Source organism: Halictus rubicundus, chromosome 7, assembly GCF_050948215.1.
Source record: "Halictus rubicundus isolate RS-2024b chromosome 7, iyHalRubi1_principal, whole genome shotgun sequence".
Taxonomy (NCBI): Eukaryota; Metazoa; Arthropoda; class Insecta; order Hymenoptera; family Halictidae; genus Halictus; species Halictus rubicundus.
Window position 1 is genome coordinate 2,484,619 of NC_135155.1, and position 12,801 is coordinate 2,497,419.

At 35.4% G+C, this 12,801-nt stretch overlaps 1 protein-coding gene across 5 annotated transcripts in view; it reads right to left on the reverse strand.

Annotated features, from left to right (window-relative positions):
* Rhogap15b (RhoGAP_ARAP and RA_ARAPs domain-containing protein RhoGAP15B) overlaps window positions 1-10,969 on the reverse strand; it is a 65,322-nt gene extending 54,353 nt beyond the window's left edge. For 3 of the 5 annotated variants that reach the window (XM_076791129.1, XM_076791126.1, XM_076791125.1), the window contains exon 1: window positions 4,846-4,948. In XM_076791129.1, coding sequence (XP_076647244.1) covers window positions 4,846-4,937 — 92 coding nt within the window. In that variant the 5' untranslated portion in view covers window positions 4,938-4,948. Of the gene's footprint in view, window positions 1-4,845; window positions 4,949-7,436; window positions 7,621-10,406 lie in introns of those variants that run through there. The other 2 variants (XM_076791127.1, XM_076791128.1) reach the window with 2 other exon arrangements.
* Between the last annotated feature and the right edge of the window lie 1,832 nt (window positions 10,970-12,801).

Below are 12,801 nucleotides of genomic sequence, written 5' to 3' on the forward strand. Positions count from 1 at the left end.
TATTAATTATAATTAATATTCATTATGCTTTAAAAAGAAGTATAATTAATATAGGCACAGTAATTGGTACCCCCACAGTAATTGGGTTCCCTAACCCTAGGTGAAACAGAAACTTGTGAAAATATGGAAATTATATTATATTACATTATTTAAAATTATATTATATTATTTGTAACTTACTGAAATGATTAAGGAAGGAAACAATTGTCTACACATCTTCTGTTTTCTGCAATTGATGCAAAATATTTTTAGTCTGCACAAAAATCTTACATGTAGTTGTTAAAGTGTAATGTGTCTTTATAAATGCCTCGCGTTTATACTCATTTAAATTAGTCGCTCATTTGCTAAAACTCCACAAAATAACAAGTGGTGAAAATTGATGAAATATGTGTAGTATACGTTCATTGTTAAAAGTTCTTTCAACTTTTGCCATTCGACAGTATTAAGTCTAATTATTAAGGACATTTTTTCTAAATGTACTAGGTTAATCATTAATTAAGTGCTTTCGCAAATGCTTGTTTTTTTTTTGTTTAAAAACTGTGTCCATATAATTAACGATTCATGAGTAAATTAAAGTGGCAGTGTCAGCTGACTCATCCTATATACGAGCTGGTTAACTGTAGCATAATCAATACATGGGCAGTTCATTCAGCTTCAAAAATGAATTCTTATGCAGATACATATCATTAACGAACTACACTCCTAAAAAAAATTAAAGGGTCACCTCTACGAACGGGCGAAAATTGGGTCAACTTGTTGTCAAAATTGTTGTATCGATATCGTTAAAAAATCATTTGAAAGCTTGAAGTCTCTACTTTCATATGCTCTTTCAAATTTTCAGCTACGTTGCTTTTTAACGCAGTTATAGCGTTATCAAGAATATTTTGACAATTAAAAAAAATTTTGTTCAACTTCCACACATTACATGGGTAGAAATAAATTTTTTTGAATAAATCGCGTTACCATCATTTGAAAGCGCATGCTTTTCTGTGCAAACAACCTGGTTGTTGAACGTAGTGCGATTTTTTTTGTTTGAGTAATGCAACATTGAAGCAAAAATGGTCTTCTTAATTTTAACTAGCTCTAGAAAGCGAAAAAATCATTGTAGAATCTTGTGCAAAAAAGTAATAGAAAGAGCATTTCTTTCTCTTGAAGGCACTTCTTTTGTTTTTTTCAATTTAATTAACATTTCGATATGCCAGGTCTTTCTGACAATATGCTTAAAATTTGCATATTTCACCCCATGAGTGCCCACTGGTTTTCCAGCTCACCGTAATTTACTTTTAAATAGTGTCCAAAAATTAGTTCCAGATTTAAAACGACAGACATCACTTATTAATGGGAGGTCACGAAAAGATGGTATAAACCTAAGTCGGGGCACCGTGAGGTAGCATACACTTATATTTTACAATAAATAATTGTCTTCTTAAAAATTTCAAATAAATAATGCTGGACAAAGAGTATGATTAATGATTTTTCATGAAATAGTTATACCAAAAATATCTAATCAAAAATTAGTTATTTATCTTTTGTTAGATGAACGAAAATAACTGATTGAAAAATTAGTGGCCATGCAATTGAAGTGATCGAGAACCAGTTCCCAGTTACCTTATAAGTTTTTGTTTAAAGTTTATACATAAATTTATCTATTAGTAAAAAAAAATCTGTGGTTTAGGGTTTTATTATGTTAAAAGCAAACACTAAAGGGGAAAGCTCCACTAAAATGATATAACCCGGTATATCGTGTGCTCCAAAATAGAATTTCTGAGATGCAAGAGAGTAACATGAGTAATCACTAGAATAAATCTTATCTCCTCGTTTCTTATTTCATTAAGCAAATGTAGTTTGCTAGAACCTCGTTTCGTAGAACCTCGAGAACTAAACAGGGAAACATGACTGCTCGAATATTAGGGTCGTCTCTTAGTTGTAATACTAAATTCGATTTTTATTAATTTCTACAATACAATAGAACCTATGTAGAAACTAGAAAAATTTAGGAAATGAATCACTATGATTACCTCTTTCGCTTCACAATCTCGATTTTAGCACGCATTTTCAGTCCCGTTTCGTGTAACGAGCGAGCTTCTACTGTAAATAATGTTGCATACGAGCTCTTTACATACAGTGTTTACTCCATATATGTCCAAAACACGGATCTGGTCAGAGACATATATCGGCCAGGAGATACTATTCTTTGATCCACGCTGAACATAGAAAAGGACAGTGAAGTTCTAGAGGCCTCGGTTCTTGGCCCCTCGCGGGGTATATCCCGCGGCAGTGGAGATAGTTCTGGGACTTTTATCGGCTACATATGTATATAAAGTAAGCACTGTATATTTGAAGCATGTTGGGATACTAAAGACTTCAGACATCGGAGGTTTGGATAATCGAAGTCCTACTGTACTTTGTGGAATTTTTACGGTTGCTGTTTCGACGCTCAGGCCGTTAAAATTTTCATCACGGCACTTCAATGTCCTCACTGCCAAAGTATGAAACACATTCAAAGTGAACAGTAATCAATTATTCGCGCGTCGTCAACCTTCGGAGAAGGTTTCGATACTTTTATCGCGTGTGCATCGCAGCTTGAGACTCAAAACTGGTTAAATGAAGAAACACACGTGGGCCAGCGAAGTGTTTCAATTCCTCGAACTTATGGCTCCCTTTTTACTCTTCACGGTCACTCGAGTTTAATCAATGAAAGGCAGTTCAAATTGAGGGTTGTAACGTTTGATAGTATCGCGTGATTGCAAGTTGCAGACACGCGACGTACTTTTACCGTTCAATCACGTATAATTTTGCAATTGCCCGGGAAGAACCGGGTGATCGTTCTGGGAACATTTTCTGTACGACGGCGCTGGGACGTCACGGGACGTCACGGGACGCGACGGGACGCGACGGGACGCGACGGGACGCGACGGGACGCGACGGGACGCGACGGGACGCGGCGTGACGCGACGCACAGATGCGTTGAATCAACTATTCCTCGTTGCTGAACACAAATTAAATGCACGCATGAAGTGAAATCGGTAGCGAGCGATTTTACTAATACAACTCCGTCTCCGGGCAAAGGAAAGTGAAAATTTAATTGCGACGCCACCATAAAACGGTAAAAGTCCGTTGAACTTATTGAGTAACAACCGGAGAAGTGAACAGTTATATTTCGTAGGTTTAAAATATTAGGTGTGGAAATTAACGCGATGTCTTTTCAGTGAAGCAATTACGCAACCATTTTACATTGAAATATTCTTATTTCTTATTCGTTATTTTGGGATTTGGAAACAGCAAAATAAAAATTGTTTACATTGACTGCAAGGAACCGGTACCAAGCAGATATTTCTTTCCTTCTCTAATAATTTCTAAAAGTTGAAAACAATACATTGACGGTTTTTTCAATCTTCATACTCTTTCGAATTGTAGCCATTTGTCCCACAAATGCATAAAATCCGCTCTCTACTTATAAAACACTACGTATATGTATCTATACGGTGGATTCAACAGTGTTTGAACACTACATTTCCGGTTTTCGAGAAATTATCAATATTTGAAGTGTGACAATTTCGTTAAAAATAATACAACAATAAAGTTCTTATTTTAAAGCTCGAAGCATCTAACTTTCACAGCCCATCATTCATTTTTTTCTAGGATATTTATGCATGATATAGCATGTACAAAATTGAGGACACCAGAAAATTAAAAAATTTATTTTCTTAATGAATCTATTAAAAAGATTTGACGATCGAATCTTTCTCTTCTTGACTACTGCTTAAAACTTGGTCCACGATTTTACTTGACTGTTTTATGGAACACTAATGAGTAACTTGTGTGTTATCGTATGTTATTACGAAGATGACACTGTATCTTTCATTCAAAGCTTAATAAATCGACTAGAAAAGATCGTAGATCAAGTTTTAAGCATTCGTTGCAAAGGGAAACATTCAATCTTCAAATCTACGGTGGTTTCAGATACGAGAAAAGTTATTCGATGTTTTTAAATAGGTACGTTTTAATTTGTAACATTTTGGACGAAAAAAATGTCTTCAGTTTTCCAGTCGCTCCATCATACAAAAGTATTTTACACAAAAATGAACGATGGATAACAAGAGTAGAGTGTCAAGCTTGAAAACGAGTCCAGGTATATTATTGTATTGTTTGTTTAGCGAAATAATCACAGTTCCGATTTCCCAAGAATGGGAAATTTAGTGTTCAAATACTTTTTAGATCGACTGTATTATAGCTCTTGCGTCTTGAAATATATTAGACAATTTTTATCTAGCATAAAAAGTCTGCAGTCTAATTATCACATCCTGCTTGCATACTGTTAAAACTTAATGAGCTTTAACATACGTTCTTCCAAGTCTCAAGAAGCTCCGCCCCACTAACTGTAGCGCACTCGAAACAATTAACACTTATGCCTCGACTAATTTAACGAACTCTTATGTAGCACAGCTTGCACATACACGCGAAAGAAATTTTCAACGCACTCCATTCCCCATGCAAAAGCATTAATACAAAACTGCGAATGCTAACAAATAATTCATTAAAAGTTGAAACGAATCATTTGCACTCGATAATTCCAGCATCTAATTGTAATTCTCCTCGAGGGACACCATGTTGGGTTCGCCTATGAAAGCAAGCACACGTATTCGAAGATGTTACTCCATTGCACCACTTCCCGCTACCAATTTAGGGATAACGTCAACTTAAATCGTTCGTACTTGAAAGTGCTTTTGCTTCTAGAAATCTCGTCGAGTGCAACAAATTCACATACACATGATTTCAACTCAAGTATGCAAAAGCGTTAGAGGACAAAATCGAGTATAAATTGAGTAAAACAGTTAACCGCACTTGGTAAGGTTCGACGAGGATATGTCATATCTCCTGTTCCGATGAAAACGTGGAGTTTTACACAAAGAATTGTTAACACTCGCTCCGCGCATTCTACTGACGACAGCTACTTCGACAATAAAGACAGCTCATGCTCGTGGTAGTGGAAGGTTGAATCACCGCATCCGAGTCACGTGATTGACAATGAGGAGTTGGAATAAATCAAGTTTTATAATTTCGCATGCTGTCCATTACCATTTCTCTACATTCTATTTCCTAACCACTCCAAGTCGCATTTACATCGATGCATTTACAAATTGCATGCAAGTCACAATAAATGAATGAATCTGAATCTGGAACTTTCAGACTTGCCATTAGACTGTGAAACTTTATGCAAAATAGAAATTTTTTTGCTATCTCAATTGCAACAAATTATAGCAAAATAGAAATTTATTTCCTTTCTCAACAGATTTAACAGATCGAAGTTAATATAACGATATCTTTAAATTCATATACTGTAAAATACTGTGTAATTTAGCGTAAATACTAAATGTGCAGATCAAATATTTTCTATAATCTTGTCTCTATAAATGCGTCAGGTCTTCCTGAAAGTAATGCGAATTTCCAGTCATGCGTTTAGAAAATGAAAGACAAACGTGTGATCACAATCGCTAGTTTTCCTTACATATGTATGTAAGTACAATATCATTTTATAGGTTGTAGAAAACGAAAGAAAGTATACAACATATATATTACGGCATATATGTACAGCAGATTAATGGTCGTGATTATGTTTGTATCTCATCCTTAAATTTATATGAAACGAAATTTGCATTGCTTATACGATGACCTAATACTTTATGACTGTGGAGAATCAATGAGTGAATCATTTTTCATTTCATTTAATTCACAATGTCTGCCTTCAGTCCATCCGGCATCGTGCGATGAGTACTACTAATTGCTTACTAATTACTAATTACCTGTTAATCTGAAACACTGTATTTCCAATTATACAAAAATCGTGATAATTTCGTAAAAAGAAATAGTACAACCAGAAGCCTGGACTCGTTTTAAAGTTCAACGCTTCTACTTTCGCAAAGCAGTGTTCATTTTCATAAGATATTTTTAGCGGCAGATAAGAAACTGAATACCTATTTTCCTCAAACATGCTGCAAATTCAAACGACTCCAAAAACAATAAAACAGTAAACACTGTAATTGACGGCACGTCTCTCATTCAAAGCTCGATAAAACGACTAAAACAAAATTGTGTATCAATGTTTTAGGTGTCGTTGTGAAGAGGATGCTTCAATCTTTAAATCTGTGGTAGTTTCAGTCACGAAGAAGATTAGTCAAAGTTTTCACGGACGTTTAACTGTACAGTATTTTCGAGAAAAGAATGCGTCTTCAATTTCGCGCGCGCTGCACCGTGAAAAAATTCTAGAATAAAATGAACGACGGAATATGAAACTACAGGCTTTTAGCTGTAAAATGAGTCCAAATTTATTGTAGTGCGATTATTTTTTATTAAATTATCACTGTTTAAATATAAGCAATCTTTCGAGGATCGGGTATTTATTGTTCAAATAAATTTTGTATAGGTTGTCACACAACATGTACAAAGTATATTAAATTCAGCACTTTTAAAAGTAGAAAACCATTTTATTATCGAAGGATATCGATAATAGTGTTATTTTTGGTGTAACCAATTTTTTCAGAAAAGTTGAAACATTTGTTATTAATTAATTAAGCATAATTCGTGAACAAGACAACAGGGTTGCAAGTGTAGTTGGATTGGGCAGATTTTAATTGAATTAAGATCACAGATGATCATTTGAAATAATGAATTGTTTCAAATAATTTATTATTTTGATTTGACAGATATATGCATACAGATTGTATTTTTACTTTGTGTTTAAATCAAATGAATAATTTTCAAATAACTTTTTATTTCAAATACTTGACTCATATAAAGTAACAAGTAATGTGACATAAAATCTTGAATTAAATTGATTAATCAATCGAGTTGTGGAATAGTTACTTTAATCGAGTTATATGAGTGAAATATTGTACATGTAGAATTCTGTATTGCAGAGATAGATTTGAAAGCTACTTGTTATTTTATGTGAAGAAGCGTTTGATCGAATGAAAAATAAAACGAAAAATGATTTAAAATAAATTCCATATAACTATATAATTTAACGAAAAATTATTTGTGCATTATTTTACGTGAAAAAGTGTTTGATCGAATGAAAAAAAAAAATGAAAGAAATTAACGAAAAATTATTTGCTCGTTTCAGTAAAATACCACGTGCTCGTTTCAAATATCATGTATCCAAAAAAGATAATATACATTATCTTAAGGATTATTTTTTAAATAAGTTACTTCGATAACGCCCGGGCTTGGTGTCGACCAATTTATATTTCGCGGGAAATTAACATCTGCAGACTTCAGCGCGTTCGAATCATCGCCTGCGGATCACGTGACCGACTCCGGAGTCTCAGAATACTGAAAAACTGTAAATTAACGCCGGTCGTGTTTTATGGCAGTGCATGAATCATTAGTCGGTAAACTGATACAGAGACACGCGAGTTTCCGGTTTTCGCACTAACCGATATTCACGTCACGTGGACGTTTCCATGGTTTTTTGGTTCGAATCCAGGAATGGTCGACCGCGAATCTACAGTCCCATGTTGCTCCTTGGACAAAGGAGAGCTGCTCGCCGTTCCCTCCTCTCGGTCATGAACGGAACGTGAATCATGCTCAAGTTACACCAGCAGAGCCATCAGAGTTTCTAACTGTATTAAGAATTAACTGATAGCTGCGCTCTGTAAATAAGTATTTCTCGTTATCCTCTAAAAGCCCGGAAGTTTCTTTTGCCGTCAATTTCATAAGCAAAGACTTTTATTCTAAAATTGGACACATTAGGGTAAGGTACCCAATTACTGTGGGGGTACCAAATACTGTGCCTATATTTATTATACTTATTTTTAAAGAGTAATGCATATTAAAAAAGAGATATTAAATTTTGTTCCATTAAAATCAGTTAATGTAATATATCTCTTTTTTAATATTCGTTATGCTTTAAAAATAAGTTTAATTAATATAGACGCAGTAATTGGTATCCCCACAGCAATCTGGTGCCTTATCCTGCCAGACATCATCAATTCCCTTATGTTTACGAGCTCTAATTTCACAGAGTGAAATTTCCACTATTCTTCCGCCATTGTTACTATAGCACATGACAGTTCAGACATTTCTACAGATTCAAGAGATTTCCGATACACGCGATTCGCAGAAAAACTAGATTACATCAAATGCGATATTAATTCTATGAATCACTATGCCGATACGTTGTCAAGGCGATAATCAGCGTGACAATGGAATTCTATGCGCAGCTGGAGCAATAAGTAAAAATATGGACAACGCGGACAGTCAATAATAAAGTTGCTCCAATTACTCCTATCAACCGAGTGGCACACTTGGCAACTGGACGCTCGAGAAATAAACACTTGCCAAAGCGTCGACGGTTATCTGCGTCTCATATTGAGTAACGCGTTTGTTTACACTTTATTGGTTACCATATTTTCAACCGTCACTCTTTGCACGCGAAGCGCTCCGTAAAAATTCCCCATTTTCTTTATTATTTCTACCAACCCTGGACTTTGATTTGAAATGAAAATAAGAAAACTATTTGAAGTAATTCATTTCGCACTGTTATTTTCGATACCGTTATTTGAAATATGTTATGAAAACAATACTGATTCATTTGAAATAATAGCAATTTCAAATAGTGATAACAGAGACGAAGAGTAAAGGTCGTCCCAAACAAAACCGAGAAGAGACCGTGCACGTTTGGCCGCTAGATTCGATACCAGGGTGTAGGGTTTAAGTCGGTCTTGTTTGGGCCGACCTTAATGCAGCAGAGGGCTAAGAACTCTTCCATAGAAATACATGCATATTATTTAGAATTTGATATAATATCCATCTAAGAAATTGATTATATGAGTCATATGAACATGGTACTTGTACTGGCATGGAAAAGCTAAAAACTGGCAGTTTTTTATTTTTTAAACTATGTGTCTCCACTTTGAAAAATCTGAAAAAGTTATATGTTAACTACCATAAGGAGGCGCTCAAACTATAAAAATATAAACTTAGTATCTTATAACTTCTACAAGAAATCGGCATTTCAACATTTTCTTAATTTTTTTAAATTCCGTTTTGGAAGCTAAAAATTCTGAAAAATTCATAGATATGCATTCTAATAGCTAAAATATGCCTGATTTTTTCAGAATTTTCAATTGAGGAGGATAAGAGAAATTACGGAAAAATCTGATTTTGTTTGTTAACCCATTACTACCCCCATGTCGACATTTAGGATTGAAAATTGGCACAAAGTATTTTATTTGAATGAGCTATCGAATGACCTATTTCAAATTCAATTTGATTAAGGGGCACTTTTGACCTCCTTATCCAGCTACGCCCTTTGATTTGAAATGAAAATAAGAAATAACTATTTGGAATAATTGATTTCGCACCGTTATTTTCAATACTGTTATTTGAAAACGTTGTGTATGTAAGTAAATGACCGAGGCTATTATGTGTATACTATATTTATTAATTTCTAACTAGAGACGTGTAGGTGTACATATGTATTTCCTAAACAGCGGATTTTATGCATTTATGACAAAAATGAGTAGGTGTAAATTAAAACAGTAAAAACATTAGAATAATTTAAAAATACTGTTACAGTATTTTCAACCTATTAAAAATATTAAGAAAGGAAATAAATTTCTATTCCGCTCGAGTTTGTTGCAATTCAGGTAGAAAATTTTCATTTTGCATAATGATCCGCTGTCTAGTATTTACATACAGAGATAGCGGAGGTAATCTGACAATGAGTGACCACTATTGTGCGTAATGTCCGACGTGCTGCGCGTGTTCTCGCACTCCACATTGTCTTTATTTTCGCCTTTTGATCGCAACTGCTCTAACAGAAAATAAAAATGACATTGATTTATTCGAAACAGTAGCAATTTCGAGTGACATATATTATTTCGTTGTTTGTTTATTTCAAATTCGACACAAAAAAATAATCCTCAAAATTATATGTACCGAAGAGTGTCAATATAAACCAGACTCGGGCCTGGTTATTCGGTTATCTGAAACAATTATAACACTAAATATCGTGTTATCTGAAATAATATTTCAAACGTGTTCACAGGCGTGGAAGTAATTATAGAATAAATTAATATGTTTGGAATAACATTTCAAGTAATGTAATCACAGAAGTGCCGCGATCACAGGCATGGAAGTAATTATAAAATAACATGTTGTTTGAAATAATGATTCAAATAATGTAATTTCCGAAGTGACCAGGTCTGACTTCTGCTACTCCGTTGAACGGTTGCCAACATTTACACACTAAAGTTTAACCCTAAGAACAAAACTGACCGAACTGTGACCGTTTATTCGCAATCGTGTACAACAGAGCGAGCTAGTTTTTGAACGTAGAAACTTGTTGATTCCCGTCGCCGCCGCCGAGAGAAAACTATGATGAAAGAGTACATCGCGCTTACCTTGAACGGTCCCCGAAACGAGTTCCTGAAACGAGGCACGAAGATTCCACCGATTTCTCCGTGCTCGATGCAGCTTGTAACGATCTAGTGAATATTACTCAAGCTTCGAATCTCTTTATCGTCCGGTGGGGTCAGAGACCCACCTGGTTGATGGCCGTTGCCACTGTCATCTCTCCCCGCGTCTCTTCTCAGCACACCTTTGAAAAGGTGTGCACATAGGCACGCAAACTGACACGGGCGCACAGGCACAGATGGCCGCTCACGCACAACGTGGCACGGGCACACACTCACAGAATTCACAGTTCACGATCGAGCCTCTCCTTTCTCTTCGCATTCTTTGACATCTCCCGAGAGTTTCCTCTGGCGATGCCAACAACGTAACGCAGAACCGTGATAACTTGTCGAGACACTGGTTTCTGGTGAAATTCCAATGGCGTTAAGCGATGAGATCGACCAGGGACACACCACTGACACAAAAGCTGACTCCGGCAGCTCCGGACGCGCATCCACACGAACGCTCTTTTTCTAACCGCACCGGAGACTGGCAGTGTACTAACTACTAACGCGCGGTGCATCCCTTCCCTTGATATTATTTTCTTCTCTACTCCCACTACCGCGATCTGCGGCCGCGCTCGCACGCTGTATACTAGGTGGCCCACGTGAAACTGATGTCGAGCAGCTTGTTACTCCAATTGACTTTTCGGGAGCCGGCAATATTTATTGCAAATACAATGTGAGACATCCGAAGCATGCCACCTGAATAACTCAGTTGATATTGGTGATAGAAAAAAATTGAAACTTGCTTGGTTTCAAGGGTGGTATAATCTTATGTTACTGGTCTTTTTTTAGGCGGATGCGTACAGAGCATATGAAGGTCAACTCCGTTTCTTAAAAATGGAATGATATATTTTTGTATGTGCTATCTAGCAGGGCGTTATGTGACGCGTACAGTGACATATGACACAAGGTCATTCAAGATCGTCATCGCAGTTGACCTTCAACAATCTCGCTCTGATTGGTCCGTGTTTTTCACTGCATTTGTTTAAAACAATTGCAAAATAAATGGTGAAAAGAATATTTTTCCAACCGAAATAGTTTTTATTAGATACTATCTTCACTATAGGCACCGAAAATATCATTTTCATCGGTTTGTTAGTTCAGCCGTTATCATTTAATGAAAAAAGGTTGACACTTTATTTTACAGGCTTATTAAACCAACAATTTTGAATATATCGAAAAGTCCTTTAAAATGCGTTTATATATCACTAAAGTCTGCAGCATATTCGAATTTGAGCAAAATTCGAAACACTAATAAGGTTAACTTACTACAGTGAATTCTCGTTGTATGACAGTGCCAACCTTACAATTTGAAGTCATTCGAAAAACTCACACCACCGCGGTGATTGGTCGAAGCTCGAGAGCCGTCGCGGCCACAACATTGTCGGCTATATCGGTCTGAGATCAGAAGACCACTACTAACCCAATTACAAAACTTCTTTATTTTTTTATGAAACTTTTATCAACATATTCGTGACATTTTTCTGATTAAAATGAAACCAAATATGATATAATTCCGATGATATTTACGTGTGTAATGAACGATAGAAGTCTTCCCATAACAATTACATTAACGGAAAATTAGTGTAAATGTGATCCGAATTATATCGCGTTTGGTATCATTTTAATCAGAATGATGCCACAAATATATTGGTGAGCGTCTCATAAAAAAATAAAATGTATCGGAGACGGACATTTTCGCAGTCTTCTTGTCACTAGCGCTTAGTGGTCATAGGTTTCTAATGACGTGTAGACGGATATCACTCTTAGGTTTCCAGCGTGCCCTGTGTATTTCAAATGCGACGCACGGCGAGAACTTCTGATTTCGAATTCGTGACAGTAAAAAAAAAACGGCGCGACTGACATACAACGAGAATTCACTGTATAACGTAAAGGGAGTAAATAAAATAACTTGTATGTTATTTTATCGAAGTGTAAAAATTGCTAGAAACTGACTACAGGAGAAAGGTACATGAAAAGAATTCTAAGATTTAAGAAAAAGTGTGTTTGTAACAGTTCTATAAATACTTCAATTTCTGCAAATTAAACTCTTTCTTTCTTCCCTTATCTGACTACAAACTACTCTAGAATCTAGTTGGGAGAAGAAATAGCAATAAAAAATATGAAACAAATTTTTGAAATCTCTTTTTATAAGTACAACAGGAACGACAGAATTTAATAATGCAAATTGAACACAGAAAAATGTAAGTAAATATTGCATTAACGCAACAAATTCACCCAGGACCCTTTTTGCACGCTAGTTTCCTATATGATTCATAATTTACACTATTGTTTAAACACATTTCAATTCAGTATAAATTATTCACATTTACACGGT